The sequence below is a fragment of the Hippoglossus stenolepis genome, chromosome 19 (assembly GCF_022539355.2).
Source record: "Hippoglossus stenolepis isolate QCI-W04-F060 chromosome 19, HSTE1.2, whole genome shotgun sequence".
Lineage (NCBI taxonomy): Eukaryota > Metazoa > Chordata > Actinopteri > Pleuronectiformes > Pleuronectidae > Hippoglossus > Hippoglossus stenolepis.
Window position 1 is genome coordinate 13,783,633 of NC_061501.1, and position 17,345 is coordinate 13,800,977.

The 17,345-nt window shown below is 42.4% G+C and overlaps 2 protein-coding genes across 2 annotated transcripts in view; one reads left to right on the top strand and one right to left on the bottom strand.

Annotated features, from left to right (window-relative positions):
- LOC118098690 (nephrocystin-3) overlaps nucleotides 1-17,345 on the bottom strand; it is a 29,035-nt gene that overhangs the window by 9,112 nt on the left and 2,578 nt on the right. Inside the window, 33 exon segments of the mRNA XM_035142743.2 lie at nucleotides 1,510-1,608; nucleotides 2,815-2,922; nucleotides 3,246-3,384; nucleotides 3,730-3,807; nucleotides 4,041-4,152; nucleotides 4,378-4,484; nucleotides 4,587-4,708; nucleotides 4,862-5,003; nucleotides 5,081-5,245; nucleotides 5,338-5,499; nucleotides 5,673-5,798; nucleotides 6,545-6,644; nucleotides 12,113-12,277; nucleotides 12,368-12,483; nucleotides 12,610-12,735; nucleotides 12,821-13,061; nucleotides 13,192-13,319; nucleotides 13,410-13,485; nucleotides 13,648-13,889; nucleotides 14,049-14,238; nucleotides 14,315-14,399; nucleotides 14,402-14,436; nucleotides 14,535-14,629; nucleotides 14,751-14,915; nucleotides 15,036-15,174; nucleotides 15,379-15,461; nucleotides 15,562-15,664; nucleotides 15,805-15,902; nucleotides 15,991-16,134; nucleotides 16,228-16,342; nucleotides 16,472-16,575; nucleotides 16,657-16,827; nucleotides 16,917-16,991. Coding sequence (XP_034998634.2) covers nucleotides 1,510-1,608; nucleotides 2,815-2,922; nucleotides 3,246-3,384; nucleotides 3,730-3,807; nucleotides 4,041-4,152; nucleotides 4,378-4,484; nucleotides 4,587-4,708; nucleotides 4,862-5,003; nucleotides 5,081-5,245; nucleotides 5,338-5,499; nucleotides 5,673-5,798; nucleotides 6,545-6,644; nucleotides 12,113-12,277; nucleotides 12,368-12,483; nucleotides 12,610-12,735; nucleotides 12,821-13,061; nucleotides 13,192-13,319; nucleotides 13,410-13,485; nucleotides 13,648-13,889; nucleotides 14,049-14,238; nucleotides 14,315-14,399; nucleotides 14,402-14,436; nucleotides 14,535-14,629; nucleotides 14,751-14,915; nucleotides 15,036-15,174; nucleotides 15,379-15,461; nucleotides 15,562-15,664; nucleotides 15,805-15,902; nucleotides 15,991-16,134; nucleotides 16,228-16,342; nucleotides 16,472-16,575; nucleotides 16,657-16,827; nucleotides 16,917-16,991 — 4,156 coding nt within the window.
- uba5 (ubiquitin-like modifier activating enzyme 5) lies at nucleotides 7,481-11,097 on the top strand. Its single transcript, XM_035142756.2, has 12 exons — nucleotides 7,481-7,789; nucleotides 7,954-7,999; nucleotides 8,374-8,463; nucleotides 8,573-8,682; nucleotides 8,764-8,850; nucleotides 8,940-9,024; nucleotides 9,109-9,213; nucleotides 9,347-9,474; nucleotides 9,557-9,692; nucleotides 9,809-9,887; nucleotides 9,984-10,090; nucleotides 10,584-11,097. The coding sequence occupies exons 1-12, from the start codon at nucleotides 7,638-7,640 to the stop codon at nucleotides 10,659-10,661; spliced, it is 1,203 nt and encodes a 400-aa protein (XP_034998647.2). The 5' UTR covers nucleotides 7,481-7,637; the 3' UTR covers nucleotides 10,662-11,097.

Consider the following 17,345-nt stretch of genomic DNA (forward strand, 5'->3'; position numbering starts at 1 on the left):
TAATCTGCAGCCGAGAAGTCTTTACTTTGTTTTTCTCTATGGCAACAGCTCCAGTACAAACAAATACACAGATCCTCCTTTAGGGGGACACGATGCGACGGCTGCCAAGCGCCTTGGACGTCATGTTGGGAAACACCAGTGACACGTCAACGAGGAACATCTGATACCTCGAAGGAATGCGTTACCATAGCGAAACATAACCTCCAACACAATACTACAGAGTCTTAGTTTTGCTTTTACTTTTGTTGGATGTGAGGCTGAATTAAGTGTCAAGACAAGACCATCCCATTTCCTCTCCTGCAGAATATAGTTTGACACAAGTGCAGCCACAGGTCACAGTAAGTAGGAAACATTCCTTCCTAACAGAGAGATGTATTCATTGTGGCAGGGGACATTCACGAAACCCCAGAAGATTAGTTTCCTGCTGGTGGAAATTTCACTTGAGAGAATAAGGAGAATTGTTCAGAATAGAGACTAACTACAGACGTACGGTATGACTCACACAGACCAGGCACGAAGGCAGAATCTCAAAGTGGAAATTTGGTTCATTTTCGGTAAACCGTGGCGCTGTAACTTTTTTAACAGCAAGAAAAGAAATCTGGGCTGAAAATAATAAACCCAACAACAAAAACAACAGACCACTGTTTTCCATAAAACTGGAAGTTAAAAGCTCGGGCCAGATGTGTGTCAGAGGAAACATCTGGAATATCTTTCAACTCAAAGTGACTGGAGAGGTGGGCGATGAAATGTCAAAATACTTACACGAGCTTTGGATATATTAATGATGTCAGTAAAACCCTAAACATTTCAGCTCTTCCAAATCAAATTGTTTTGTTTAGTAATTTTAACAGGATAAGATGGACCAATCTAATTTATAGAGCCGCTCAGCAAAGACTTAACTACACTTTAAATCCAATGAATACTGACTCACACATTACTCACACATTTGAGAATAAACTTAATGAATGTGTGCATATGGTTGTTTTGCTGTTTGATGGTTTTAGGGTTTAATTTTGACTTAAAGTTACATTAACATTTATCTGAAGTCCTTTTTTTTATCCTGAATCACCAACAAAGAGTGACCAGTAACTGCACGTTGTCTTTTACTCACACATCTGACACGAACTTTCCAAGAATTACACAGATCCAAGAGTTTCTAAATCTATTAAGAATGCTGTTTATGTTTTCTGAGTCATCTGCACTTTGGATGTCCATATGTCAGCAGGGTGGGTAAGCATTTAACTTTGTTACAGAAACATCTTGGTTTACATATAAACCCAACCCTTTCTGAGAACATAATGGTCTTCTCAGATTTACTCTTTGAAAAACATTCTCTTGTTTGCCTCACAAAATGGTTTTGAAGTAAATCAAGACGGACATAAAGAATGCTTTTTTATTTGTCTTAAGCTCCCTCTTGGGATGTTTGGCCCGAAATGGACAGGGAAAAAAAAAATCTGCATTCTTGGTGTTGTAAAGATTCTTTATTCGTTATAATAGAAACAGACTTACCACTGCTCCACCATTTCTTGCCGTTGATGACGTAGTGGTCCTCATCCCTTTGAAGAGTGCACTCCATGTTGGTTGCGTCACTGGAGGCCACATCGGGCTCTGGGGACGACATCACAGGTCAGGTTTAAACTCACAAAATACTAAATCCTACACCAAGTACAACAAACAATTAGACTCAGACTCTAACAATATCCAGACTGCAAAAAATTGCTTCGTGTTGAATCTTTTCCCAAATCAAAATTTTGGATTCCAGCTTTAACCACATCCAGAGAGGTGGATATATATAGAGCAGAAACATGCAATTTTCATACCTCAACTCTACCGCAGATGAGTCTTAACAACGTCAGACACAGACATTGTTTATCAGCATAAGTTGGAGGTGCCTTTCCTTGTAGTGTAAGAAACCAAACAAACTGCAGACAAAAAAATTCCCCAAACGCAACTAATCTCCATGTGTGTTTATGAAAACCGCAGAGAGGTTCACACCCACTGCAATCACCTCTGGCAGGCCGCTTTTTCCAGGCTGAGTGGAAACCAAATTGGAGGAAAAACAGGGAGAAATACTCACTGTGAGGGTTTGTTGTTTGATATTTCAAACAAGACTATATACAGAGTCGGCAGAACCTGACGTGCCGGGGGAAACCTCATCAACCCCTTTGTTTAAGACCGAAAACATCATCGGAGATTTTGACAGGAAACCACAACACATACTTTGAAAACTAAACCTTCATCAGTGCCAAGTAACTCGGCAAGGAATTGGTTCTGATAGGTACAGAGCGATCTCGACAAATTCTAGTGTGTTGCATCCCTAATATTCATTTTGGTTTTGACAGGTACAGGATGACGGGTTTCTAAAAGCAGCCTTAAGTCTACAACAGGTACATACTTTCTTAAATATTCTTAAGCTTTGAACTTAACTTTCATATCTCTACTAATTCTACTGTGTTGCAGCCCGAATAAACTTATTTCAATAAAAAAAACATGTCCCTACTCAACAGTTATGTCCCAACCTCCCTCACACATGCTGCAGAGTTAGATCCAACTTTACTTAATAACCTGTCAGGCTTCAGGGTGTAACAGCACTTGGTTGACTGTGCTGAGGAACAAATGACTTACGGCTGTCCTCTGATACTGGAGACAGTGCCAATTTAAATGGACCTCTGCTGCTTTTCATTATCATCGGTTCTCTGGAATCTGTGTCCACAAATGTCAACTCACAGGCCAGAAATTAAAAAACACAATGACCCCACAACGCAAGGCTCTCATCTTGAAATGACGCAGATGGACAAAGTGATGGAAAAATACCTGTCATACAGAAACAGGAGCGGATCTCTCCTCTGAGCAGCGGCTCCAGCCACTTCCTTTTCTGCTCATCACTGCCAAACATGTGCAGCACCTCCATGTTTCCTGTGTCTGTGGAGAAACACAACACCCAAACTTATCGTAATTTATGGCATTAATTTGAAAATGAAATGCTCGCCAAGATCTTTATAACACAAGTTTAACTCATTAAAGAGATTTGTATTGAAAAGTATTTGATTTTTATGTTTTCAGATGAGTAGAAATATGTTTTTGTTGACGAGTTGACATGTTATCCAGAGCATGAGAAAATACATAAAATCTATGCTGTGTACACAAAGAGCAAGGTCCTCTTGTATATTTAGTCATGTGACTGACAACAATATTGACCATGGCCTCTAAATGATCTTTAATCTGTCTACATGTAGGATGTTTACCAGGAGCCTGGCAGTTGAAGACTTCGGGGGCAAAGAGGCAACGTCCAGTTTCCTCTGCGATGTAGGCGTAGTCCAGCTGACTGAGGCCGCTGACTGCAGGCAGGAATAGGTTCCACAGCCCCGCCTCCCGCGCTTTCACCTGCAGAATGAAAAGAAAACAGATACGTGCTATCACAGAGTTTCTGCGTGCACAGACGCTTCAGTCAAAGTACATGTTAATAATGACAAGTTCAAACATAAGGAACAGATCGTTAATTAAGAAACAGTGTTTTTGTTTAGTTTAAACTGGCAATGATGGATTATAGCGTGTGGATGACTCAGAAGGGAGGTGCAGTGTTTATACTAAATAAATGTTGCCCTTAATCTGCTGCTTTGATACAAGACTTTTGCACTGCTTTTTTCATATATTGATAATATTTATGCAAGGCGTGTGTGGAAAAACAATTCAAGATGAATAAGGATGTGACAATATATCCTAAAATACCTTTAGATCTTCTATTATTTGGGGAGTGCGCCACCTCTGTGAGGACTGAGCGTGTTTGGAGTAGTACTCTGCAACTTCCTGTGAGGAAAAAAGTTAACGTGGATGGTAAAATAAGAACAGTAATCTGAACCTCTGCCCATATAAAATATTTCTTTCACAAATAAAAGCAAAAAAGATCTGCAAAGACATCTCTGCACGACACTCAGAACACGGTGATGCCAATGATTCTGTTCTCCGTGTTCTGACAAATTCAGATCAATCCTCTTAGCAGACAAATGTCTCTTCAGATCTTGGTCGCACTTGGCACTGACCTCCTGAGCAGGAAGCACGAATTGTGTCATGAAGTCTTTGACTTGCTGGAGAACAGCTTCACCTCTAGCTGTCTGGAGGAAAAGCCTGTTTTCTGTAGGGCCTGTGAGAGACCTGGCAAAAAAACACACCTCACAAATTAAAAAGACATGCGGGAAAACAGGAAGCAGCAGCTGGACACCAAATTCCTTTGGCTGGCTTAAGTTTACTCAGCAGGTTGAATCAATCTGTATTCTGGCCTATAATAACACACAGAATAAACATAATGCTTGTATCAAATTATATTGTTTCTGATATCAGTACATTCATACACATTAAACAATTGTATCTGCAACCAACCCCTGTGCAATCTGCAAGGCAACCTCAGCCAAGGGCTCCACACACTGACCGAACTGATCTGCATTGGGCGCACTGGCATTGCCCAGTAGGTGGCGAGCGTAGACTCCCTGGGAAACAGAAGAGAAGATCTCTGTACATTTCAAGTATCACATTTAAAACTATTACTACTACACCCTTGAATTGAAATGTATTTACACAGGAAGACGCACCTGGGCAATACCTGCCATTTTAAAGAAAGACAAGGCCACGTAGAAATTCAACTGTGGCAGAGCAGGCGGGATCCCCCGGCACCTGCAGTAAATGGAGATCAGATCACCCACAGTTGGAATACCTGCTCATTGGTTGGAGAGATGGGAGATGGGAAAGGCACGATGACAAACACTGTAAACTCATGTGTATGTTTACTGAAAATAAATTAAAAACAATACATCCTTCGGCCCAGTCATTTTCAGTAGCTGTTAATCCTGCACAGAGTTTTCATCACCTTCTATTCCTTTCAAGCTGCCTAATGTGCTGACAACGTTGAGGCCTCTGGGCCAGTAGTGAGGCATTAGGAAGTAGGCCAAGTCTGCCAGAGGCTGCCCAGTGGTAGACAGCTCCCAGTCCAGGACTGCTATCACACGTGCCTGATGACAGCAAACACACTTTGTCAAGTTGTTACTGTTAAATACAGCAAAATGGTAAAATAACTAAAAAACTGTACCTCTGTTGGATGGAATATCAAGTTATCCAATCTATAATCCCCATGGACGAGCATGACTTCATTGTCATTGGCTGGTAAATTCTTCATCAACCAATCAGACAGTTCATTCATGGCTGGAATGTCTCTGTGGGCTGCTGCAGTGTACTGCTTTGTCCAGGTGGACACCTTTAAAGAACAAAAGAAATTTCGGAACATTAACTAGTTTTTTTCCAGATTAGATATATAAAGATATTTTGATGTACAAGGTTTTATCTCACCTGTCTCTTGCAGTAGCCTGCTCCTCTTCCATATCCTTCAAGGTTGAGCGATGCCACGTCCAGTGAGTGTAGCTTTGCCAACACTTCCACTGCAGCCACATACAGAGCAGTTCTCTCTACTGGACTCATTCCAGGGAGACGAAGATCCCTGAATATACGCCCCTGGTCAATAGAGATGGATAAACAGTAGTGGATGTTTTTTAAATGGATCATTACAAACCAAATAACGCAGAATGTGATTCCTTTCCCACTTCTTGTCATTGCACATTTGCAAATAGTCTTTGGAAATTCCGCCCCGAAGGCAAAACTTCAAAACTTCACAGCTAAAAATATACCTTCACATGCTCCATCATGTAGAATTCTGTTCCAATGACATCAACATCAGTGCAGTGTAGCAGAGGCTGAGGGACAGGGAAACCAGCGGAGCACAGCGCCCTCTGCACCCGGTACTCCCTGTCTACCTGCAAACAGTCACAGAGGGAAACCACACAATGCCTATTGTTAGCTTCAAGATATTTGGGTAACAATCAATTTCAGAGACCACTTTTTTCTAAAAATGTAATTCTGTACTACATGAATAAAAACTTCAGACAGTCTGCTGTTGGTGCATCTGTAACCCATTGATTTATCAGTTCTTTCATAGACATTCTCCTGAAAAGCTGCAGTTTAATTCAGTAAAACTAAACATAATCAGAAATTTATCACATACATTTTCAGCAGTTATTTACAGGAACTCCACGACAGTTTATCAAATATTATAGATGGATAAAGTATACATACATTTAATGGAGGAAGAAGTATTTGTCAAAGTGAACTTTATTGTGCAGGACATGGACGGGATTGAAATGCAGTTTCTCTCTGATCCCCAGTGTGAATATATAAGTATACAGAACATTTAAGTACGCAACATAATAAGTACTCAAGACATAGTACACAGTACGACCGTGAGCAGTCATAAGGCACACGGGGGGATAAGATGAGTAGTGCAAACTGGAAGAGTGCAAAAATACATAATTTGCAAAGTAAAAGCAGTTTATTTGTAATGTGGATTTTACAGAAACACACATGTTTACTTCTGACACATCCTTTGCCAAATAACCTGAAGTGACTTCCTCAGTCAACAAACCAAATGAAGGGACAGTCTCCCTCTACTGGAGAGATGACGTTTGCCCTGTTTTTATGGACCCGAGTAATGATTAAACTTTACCTTGTGGGCCCCTGGCAGCAGCTCACCCGGGGGCTTCTTCCTGAGGACATAGCTCTGTGACGGTGTCTCTATCAGGAAGGTCGGGTTTGACTGACCAGCGCTGCAGAGACAACAACAGCAAGCAGTTAGCATGTCATCAGTAAAACGGCTAAAATATTAGCTTCCTGTTGCTGGTCCGTCGCCCCGTGTCTGACCTGAACTGCCTGACAGCGAGTGTGGCGGCATTCACGCTGACGGACAAATATTTCTGAAGTTTGTCAACGTTGAATTTGTGTTGTTGTCGCACAGGAGTCGTCAGCTCGTCCATGTCTCAGGTGGACTGGTCGGTCGCTTCCGGGTGCGGCTGTGTTTACAGTCGGAGCGTGTACTACGGAGGCCGAGAGAGCTCAACGCGCTGCACATTAATAAAACACAATGCAAATAGAAAAACTCGTGCAAATTAAAAGAAATACATGCAAATAGAAAAACACATGCAAATAGACAAAACACGTGCACATTAAAAAAACACCTGCTCTGCAAAAAGTCGCAACACGTGCAGATACAGAAACGCGGTGCAAATTGCAAAAACGCCACCGGAAATGTTTCCAGGGGCCCTTAAAAAAAGCAATAAACCTGACTGTAGTTCAATGCTTTGTGAAGTTATTGAAATCTGCTACTCGTCAGTGGTGATGGAACTACAGCCAGGTTCGTCACTTTTTTGCATCCCCTGGAAACATTTCCGGTTGTCGTTTACGCTATTTGCTTAATATTAGTTTTAAGGGTGCACACAGATGTAACGTCCACGACATTAATTCAACATAAAGAAACATATTACAGCTATTCATATTTTATTTAAATATAATAATTCGACTGTCAACCCATTTCCTCGAAAGACTGTTCAAATAATCCGTCAGCGACGTAGGAACCATTCTAGCTATCCGACCTGGTTTCCTGCACGGACGATATTGACAGGAGCACGCATCCTGACAGCTGATTTGAGTTGTGTGGACGTGTACTTCCAGAGCCGATTCTACCTCCTCTGTCGTCCTCTCGGTTTCATATTCACACTGAATATATTTCCATTGACGTTGTTTGACGTTTGTGTTTTTGAACAATGGCGACGGTGGAGGAGCTGAAGCTGCGGGTGAGGGAGCTGGAAAACGAGCTGATCAAGTGCAAGCAGAAGCAGGTCGCCATGGAGGAGGCGCTCCACAGACCCAGGATTGACAAGATGAGCGCGGAGGTTGTGGACTCCAACCCGTACAGGTGGGTTCTCTCTGTGGCTTGTGTTATTTAAGGTGTCTGAGGTGTTTCTCTGAGGGTCGATCGCAGCTCGGAGAGACGACGCCTTGTTTATGAGTCACTTACACATGTGGCAGCAGCATCATCTCATGGAGCTCGAGCTGACATCTGCTGTGTTTCCATTACAGTCGTCTCATGGCGTTAAAGAGAATGGGCATCGTGGAGGATTATGAGGTATGATATCTGCAGTTCTAAACAATATTCTAACAAGGGATCACTGCATTATTTGATTATTCTAAGAAGTTGCAGTGTTGTTATATTGTTATAGTCTTTGAGGATTAAACCTATTTCCAGAGTTTTTCCTCCTATTTCATCCTTAATAACACTTGCTCAATGCAGGTTTTGCCACATGGCAACATTTAGATTTACAGGTTATGTGAATTTTGTGCTTTCTCATTCATAAACTGACATTTTACTGAAGGTACACAGATATTCAATCCCCAAATAGCTAATGCAACTAGAAATAAACGTTGACCAGAAGATGTTATTATTCTTTATGCCAGTTTACTCTGCGTGGATTGTTCCACTATTGAAACGTTCTTTTACAGAAAATCCGGACATTCACAGTAGCTGTGGTTGGTGTTGGTGGAGTTGGCAGCGTGACAGCTGAAATGCTCACTAGATGTGGCATTGGTAAGGTAATACAACTGATTTAAATTACTTCATCCACGCTATCCCCATTGCCACTCATTTTGTTCCTCAGTTTTTTTTCTGCTTGTGTTCTCACCCCTTCCTCTCTTCCACCAGCTGATCCTCTTCGACTATGATAAAGTCGAGTTGGCCAACATGAACCGACTGTTCTTCCAGCCTCACCAGGCGGGCTTCAGTAAAGTGGAAGCAGCAGAACACACACTAAGGTATACGATAATTTGACAGTTAACACTTTTCTTCCAAATCAAAGACATTTGTTTTCTAATTGCTTACGTGTTCCTCAACAGAAACATCAATCCAGATGTATCATTTGAGATCCACAACTACAACATCACCACCCTGGATAACTTCACACATTTCATGGATCGCATCAGGTGGGCATCACGACTCCTCATGTTCTAGGTCCCTTCCTCTGTCCGCACAGGGGAACAGGCAATTATGAAATCATTCTGTGTCTTCTCAGTCATGGAGGGCTGGAGGAAGGGATGCCGGTGGATTTGGTGCTGAGCTGCGTGGACAACTATGAAGCCAGAATGGCCATTAATACTGTAAATACATCTTTGTCAAAAAAAGGTTGACCGTACATTCTGTATTCCACATAGTGCTTTTTAAAAATTATCTCCTGTTTCCAGGGGTGTAATGAACTGGGTCAGATCTGGATGGAGTCTGGTGTCAGTGAGAACGCTGTATCAGGTCACATCCAGCTCATCATTCCTGGAGAGACAGCCTGCTTTGCTGTATGTCCACACACAAACACAATCCCTTTTTATCCTTAACAATAAACTGTAGTCATACAGTGACAGTAATTGAGGAATAAAGCTGTAGTAATAAAGTTGTATTACAGTTTTTAATAATCTCCTCCTCTGTTAGTGTGCTCCTCCCCTGGTGGTGGCAGCCAACATTGATGAGAAGACCCTTAAGAGGGACGGTGTGTGTGCTGCCAGTTTACCCACCACCATGGGCGTGGTCGCCGGAATCCTGGTCCAAAATGTTCTCAAGTAAGAAAATGTCATTTGTAACCCACCAAGAAACTTGACCACGTTAAGTCCACGGGTGTAAAGTTTATGTTTTCTCTCGTAGGTATCTTTTAAAGTTTGGTACCGTCAGTTATTATCTGGGCTACAACGCCATGCAGGACTTCTTTCCCACCATGCACATGAAAGCCAACTCCCAGTGTAACGACCGCTACTGCAGGAGACAACAGGAGGACTACAAGGTGTGTGTGCTTGTTTTTAAGACAAATGCCTGTAACACAGATTCACATATGGTGCTGTGCCAGTTAGAAAAACAGGAGTTAATGGCGTGTGACCTGTGTAACTTCTTCCCTTTTAGAAGAAAGAAGCAGAGCGACCCAAGGTGGAAGTTGTAGAGGTGGAGGAGGAGGAGGTTGTGCATGAGGACAATGAGTGGGGTGAGTGAAAAACTATTCCAGCTAACATGCAACATGTATGTTTATCGAGATTTTCAGTGTGCAACATGTTCTATTAACTCTAATTGTGCTTTGCAGGTATTGAACTAGTGTCTGAAGTGACTGATGAAGAGCTACAGGCTGCATCAGGCACCGTGCCTGACCTCCCAGAAGGCATCACTGTGGCTTACACCATTCCTACTCAGGTCAGGATTGTCTAAGATAACAAAGCTTTAGATAATCTCATTAAGTTGAAATATGTTGGAGTATTAGTGACCTGTTTTCTTAAGTATAAAACATATAACACATTTTAATATTGTAACATTAAAGCCCCCAAAATATTCAGTGTGGTCGAACAGTATTTCTCAAGCTTTTTGAGGCTATTTCCAGTTTAAACGTGTCATTTTATTTTGATTATATTACATTGTGTTGTTCTCCACAACCATCTGGTGACCCGCAGAAATTATCTCACTACCCCCAGGTTGAGAATCACTGTTTTACATCTGGAAAGTTTCTAGTCTTTACTTTTATTTGCAACAACTAGGGATGTCACGATACCAAAAATGTAGTAGTCGATACTGATACCATGAAATTTCCTCGATTCATGATACCCAATTCGATACCATAAGTATCAGTTCTCTTGACATCCCTTCCTACAACTAAACTATAAAAATGTGTTTTTCATTTTGTTTGAACCAGGAGTCACCGAGGGGAGAGACGGTGGAGGAGACTGAACAGAGTCTAGAAGACCTGATGGCTCAGATGAGAAAGTTATAGGCAGCGGTCTGGTCATGCATTTCTGCTTTTAGCTAAAACACGCCTAATTTCCATTGCTTTCTTTGGTAATACAAAAACCTAATGACAGCTGCTTTGGGACTAAAAAGTCAAAGAACCCAGAATGAATCCCTTCTAACAGCAACAAAAGGGGGGGGGGGTGCATGAAAGGTGCCGCAGATGGCATTACTTACGTGAACATTAAAAAAATGCAAAAACTGTTAAGGAGTCGTGTGCTGACAATAAAATGTCTTTACATCTAGAATATGGTCATTTTGCATTAGAATGTCTCACAGTGTGTATTTTCTGCAGTTTGAATTCATGATGTACAGTATTTGCTCATTCACTCGGCTTTAAGGAAAACATCTGCTACAACAGCACTAATGAACAATGTTTAAGTTGTTTCAATAAAGTATTTATTAGATGGAATACAATCTGATCCATATATTGGCTGTGGTTTTTGTTGTTGTCCTGTTCAGGTTTAATCACATTGCATTAATACATGGATATAAAAACATAGTATGTATTACATTTGGCACTGAGATTGTAGGGTTTGATACATTTTGTCCCTTTTGGCTTCATATACATTCACTTAGATGATATGTGCTTTGGTAATTCCCTTTAAGTCCTTCATGTAAATGAATAAATATATGTACATTTACCTTCAGTACCAGAGATGCTGTTTGCTTAGACTTTGTTGAGGCTTGTTTTTGAATCTTAGACTGTACATTTTCCCTTTTGAGAATAAATGCTTAATACTGTTAAATGAACACTTTATGTAACATAAACATAAAAAATGGCACCGTATTGGACTCGTAAGACAGCAGCTCTCAGGTATTGTTCATTCAGAGTGTCTGGAATGTAGACAGGGAAACAAAAGTGCTTCTAATTAATATTCTTAAAAAAATAATTGTAAAAGGTAAAAGATAAAGGTCATAACAGGTTAAGGCAATGTTCACCCTGTATCTCCTTCAAAGAAGCTTGAGAAGCTCCTTCCCCCCTGGATTTTAGTGTTATTTCGTTGAAACATCATTCAAACTTAAAAGAGTGCATAGACAAATATCCACTGTACAGCGGAAAACACCAAATGTGTCTAAAACTGGTTGGAGTGATTTTTACCCTCAAAATGAATCGTTGCTGCTCTTGCTCCTGACAGTAATTGTCATGTAAGTGTATTAGTCTCTGTTAAAGTTGGTGTAAACCTGAGTTCCAGGCCCTTAAAAGGACTTTACACATTGTTATGTTAGAAATACTAATAAATACTTTTAGTAAACACACAGGTTTCACAGATTAACACGGCACACTTCATAATCCTGCAAGTACAGTATAATGGCCCGAACCCCAAAACCTCCATCTTCGACACCTGTCACAGTTTGGCTCCCTTTTGACGAAACAATGCGTTTTTACATTGTTAAACAGCCTTAACTGTGGCACTGGTGTATGAACACAGTCACCTTGGGGCTTGTGGGAGCGGAGCAGGTCCCCTCAGACTGAACGTGTCCCCACTGGAGGAATGACGGGACGGGGCATTTCCACAAACCAGCGATGGCTCTGCCTCCTTAATCTCCATTGCACGTTTGTAAAGCTCCGCTGCATTTTCAAAGTCGCCCTCTTCATAGCTATTTACAAATCAGAAAAAGATTTTTAAAAAGTGAATGAACGTAAAATTAGTTATTTGTCTCACTTCTGATGAACCAAGTACCTCTTACCTTAGCACAGCCAGGTTTTTTAGGGTCTCTCCGACTCTTGGATGTGAGCGCCCCAAACTGTCCTCGTACACTTTCAGTGCTCGTTCATACAGAGGCAAGGCGTCGCTGTGTTTTTTCTGACAGAGACGAGGAAATTCACAATCAGCTTTATCCTTTCCAACCTAAAATACAGCTACACATGGTCATAACAGCCATTAAAATGTGTGTAGTGCAGTCAAAAGAGGAATGATGAGTAATCTCACCAGTTGGCAGTATATCACAGCCAGGTTGACGAGTGCTGTGGCCACACTGGGGTGCTTGGGCCCAAAACTTTTTTCCCTGATGTCCAGAGAGAGCTCATACAGTGGTGCAGCCTTCTCCAGCTTCCCCTGCACAAAACACACATCTTTAAATCAGACTCTTTTTTTTAACAAACAACACAAGTTTCAGTGTCAACAGGCACGTGTGACTCACTCTGCGTTTATAGAGCATGGCCAGGTGCTTGAGCGTGTATGCCAGCGAGGGGTGGTCCGCAGACAAGGCTTTCTTGCGGATGTCCAGCGCCCTCTCATACATGCCCTCAGCTGTCTCATACTCCTTCCTCTCAGTGTGCAGGGCCGCCAGGTTGTTGAGGGACTGAGCGCAGTCCGGATGTTCTGGACCGAGGACACGCTGACGCATCTCCAGAGAGCGGCTCAAAAACACCTTGGCTGCACTGGGGAGGGGGAAGAAAGAGATATTAGAAATTACAAACAACAGTGCAATTTGATTTGACCTGGAACTGTATATTTAATTTAATTTAATCCAGTCTTGAATTTGTGCCAGCTCTAATGCGTGTGCCTTACTCCAGGTTGTTCTGGAGGTAGTACAGGACGCCCAGTTCATTAAGCGTCTTGGCAGAGTCAGCGGTGTCTTTCCCCAGGGTCAGCTCCTCCAGCTGCAGAGCTCTGCGCCTCAACAGAGTGAAGCCGTACTGACAAGGGGAGTAAAGAAACAAGACATGTAACAGACTGAGGAGGCGAGAATAACAACATGTGTGTGTTTATCTGAGAAATGTGCTCACCATGTGACCTTTCTGACGAGCAGTTTTCTGACGGATCTTCACCGACCTCTTCCTCAGTTTCTCTGCTTGTTCATACCTGATCGTAAAAGAACCAGGTGTGAGCCATTACACGTTTTTTAAACTGAGCGTTTTAGTTTTTAATAGTGTGTTGTTTGGCTGGAACAACCAATAAACTATAAAATGTGTACAGCTATTAAAAATAACACATACATGTCATCACTAAGGGAGTCTCATTTACTTGTTTTGTTTCTGATAGAGCATGGCGAGTGACTCCAGCTCGCGTGCCACGCTGGCGTGCTCGGCACCATAGGCGTTCTCGCTTATCTCCATGGCCTGCTTATACAGCTGCTCGGCGTTGCCATACTTCTTCCACTGGACGTAAACCCCGGCCAGCTGGTGCAGGGAGCGCGCGACACTGGGATGATCTGGATCCAGGGCCGTCTCCCGGATCTCAAGGGACCTTTGTAAAGGGGCTACAGCCTAGACAAGCAGATAGACAGGACCAGATACATATGCAAATGTCACTGTGTGGAGTGAGGAAATAATAAAAGAAACTTGGGTTTGTAGGCAAATGAAACGAAGATGCAAATTGCGATACAAGAAAGATCTGTGCAGTGAACATCAATCATGAATTTCTACCTGACTTGCAAGCCCCAGGTCTTTGAGGAAACGTCCCAAGGTCTCATACAGGTTCGCCAGCTTGGTCATGCTGTCCTCACTCTCGCAGCTCTTCTCGTAGTGTTTCAGGGAGTCAAAGTACTCACTGGCCATGGAGCTTTTGTCTTTGCCCACATACTGCCAATAGGCCAGCAGCTCAGAGAAGTGACCCCTGCACAGAGAAAACAACCTGTAAGACAACGCCTGAACAAATGTGACAAGCTCGGTGATATCAGCATGTTTCCTACCTCTTGTAGAGGTTTTGGGAGACAAACAGGTTCAAGAGGCTGAGCTGCAGTTTAGTCCTGTCCTCCTGCTGTTGGAGCAGCCAGGAAGCTCATCGGCAACACGCCACGTCACGCGGTCCTGGCTACACACACACACACACACACACACAGACAAAAGGACGTGAGTTGTACTGACATGTGAGGTTTGTTGCATGAGGACAGAATAGCCACTCTGAAGCACCTTAGTTGTTGGCTGAAGTAATTAATGAGTTTCTCTCTGTAAGTCGCAGAGCTGCTTCCTCCACCAAGAAACTCTAACCTCACAGCTTCCCACGCCTGAAAGACAGAGACGGACAAATAAACTCCAAACTGTTAACTGATCACTTGTGTCCCATCAATATCGTAATTCTTTTATTTGTTGTGCTCTCTGATTTTACTGGCCGAGGAGAATGATTACCTGTAAGTGTTGGAATCTAATGAGCCCACAACGGAGGGTTACCACGCAGAGTCGGTTCAGGCGGTACAGCAAAGAGGACAGCACAGGTAAATGTAGCTCTGGGAAAAGGTCTAGTACCTCTGATTCACTCACTCCATTATGGCTGGCGCATACGAGGCACAATATCTGAGGAGAGGTTGGAAAATGAAAGCACATATTACTCAATACACAGGAAAAAGGGGAACTGAGACCAACTAACGGACAAAAAGTGACAAGTCGTTGTTATTCTGTGTGGAGAAGGTTCACCTCTCTCATGATGTGTCGCTCTCTGTCTGTGCTGAGGGAGCTCAGCGTCATCTTGAGTGCGAGGCGGTAGAGGGACATGGTGTCCTGACACTGCAGAAACTGGTCCACGCTCTTCTCCTGCGACCAACACAACCCACTGCTGGGTGGCAACAACACGCACAACACACAATCCAGTCAACACAAGTTCAATAAAATGAAGCACCACATCCACAGACACAACAATTATAATCTAGATATAATGAACCATTAAATACATTTCAGAATGTTACAAATAAATCTTTAAATATACTCAAGTGCCTGCAACACATTAATATATTTAGAATTGGAATGAGTGTTCACTAACCTGGTGATCATCCTTGCCAATAGTGTGACATACAGTGCATTGCAGGTGGATGCAGAGCGACAGTGTCTTTCCAGCTTCTTCTCCTGGAACAAAGATATTGACACTGAACTAAAATGTCTTTCCACTATTTCAAAACCGACGTAAGGAGATTTAAAAGAAGGTAATGGTGGGATGATTACAGACCTGGTCCTTGGTAAGTTTGAAATCAATGCTCTGGCATTCTGCATTGACAACACTCCTGACATCTCGGGGACTCAAAGGGTCCAAGTGGAGTGTGGGCCACAACCTGAAGAGACGGGGTCACTGTATCACAAATGGCAATGCTCATAAAGCATATCTAATATATATATAACTGCACACAACATATGTAGGAAACAGTGTAAATAAATAAATAAATATAAATGGGATTGAAGCAGGGGGTCCTACCTCCAAGCCTGTGGACACGTCTCAACATTGACAGACACCACCACTCTAACATTGACAGGCAGAGGGTCGATCAGCCACTTCATGTGTCTTTCCGCTTGCTGGATAAAAGAAGACAGGATTTATAAGAGTTGTTCTGGTGGAAATTAATGCAACTGTCGAATGTAGGTTATAGAAGTGGGCGTGTACCTGTATTTGGTCAATGGAGTCGATGATGATGATGATGTTTCCTTGATGGCGCGACGAAAGCCTCTCAAGCCAGCGAGGAAACTCCTCCAAGATCTTACTGGGCTCCATGGACAAGCCAGAAAGGGACCAGAAATGCTGCAGCAGCTTTATAACAACAGACAAGAAATCCCTTGGTTAGTAAATAAGACAGAGGGACATCCCTGTCTGACAAAGGGAGGTAAGCCAGAGACTCCTTACTTTGACTGTATGACGTTTGATGATAAGAACTGGCTCTGAGCTTGTGGAAAGTGGGCGACCAACGAAATGATAAAGGAACAAAGTGTTGGGAGTCTGCTTCTGCTGCAACTCGATCCTGAAAATTATTAAAGAACAAGAGGCAAAGTAGATCAAATGTATTGAATCTACACAAAATTTGAAAGAAATCCATTTGTATTGAGAAGAATTCATAATATTAGACTGAAATGAATCAATAAGCTCTCACCATTTCGAGAGCAGGAGAGACTTCCCTGAGCCTGGACCACCAGACACCAGCAGAGGAGGGGTGGGAGGGGGAGCAGCTATCATGTCATTCAAACGATCTATATACTGAGCAGAGGAGACAACAGAAAATCAAAGAGATGAATTAAGAAATCATTAGACGGGGAAAGAGGAGGAGGATTCCCTTACCTTCTGGAAACCTAACTGAGAGGTGGAGCTGCTACAGGCCTGCTGATAGGACTCGATCTGTTCCTGTTCATCATGCAGGTCCCAGAGCACATCTCCAGAGTCCTCCTCACGCCCCTCCTCTATCCCAGAATCCTTAGAGTCAACATCTGCTCCTTCAAGACCCAGCAACTCCTAGAAGGAGAGGGTGAAAAGGTTGTGAGGGACATGAAAAGGGAACAAAAATGACTGTGAGTCAGTGGAAAGGCTGAAGTGATCTTTACCTGTTTGATGATTTTTTCTAGCTGAACATAAATAAGTTCAGCCCCATCCTCTGCAGAGCCACTGTGATCCACAACCTGGGATAAAGTTAAAAAAGATATCAGCAGAAACACTGTTTGGCATCTAGCAACCAGGAAAACACAGAGTATCAGCTTTAGAGGCACAAACCCCACAGATCTCTGTAAGTTAATCGTGTGGGTATACTGTGAAATACTGTGTGAGAGTGTGTACAAGTCTCCAACAAGGGTAAAGCAGCTGGATAATAAAGGGTTTTTATCATCCCGTACTTAGGACTTATACGATTTATAGAATCACTTTCACAGCAATTTGAATAAAAATCTATTACAGTGGTAAAATCTAAGCTTTGTGAAATAGCTCCTTCTTCACTTGCTTGAATTTACTGAATCCTATCTTGTTATTTTTATTATACA

What these genes read in the sequence shown, in the direction of transcription:
- uba5 (XM_035142756.2), top strand. Translation starts at nt 7,638, where the DNA reads ATGGCGACGGTGGAGGAGCTGAAGCTGCGGGTGAGGGAGCTGGAAAAC. An exon ending in CATTTCATGGATCGCATCAG is followed by an intron (nt 8,851 to 8,939) that starts GTGGGCATCACG and finishes GTGTCTTCTCAG; the next exon opens with TCATGGAGGGCTGGAGGAAG. An exon ending in CTGGTCCAAAATGTTCTCAA is followed by an intron (nt 9,475 to 9,556) that starts GTAAGAAAATGT and finishes TTTCTCTCGTAG; the next exon opens with GTATCTTTTAAAGTTTGGTA.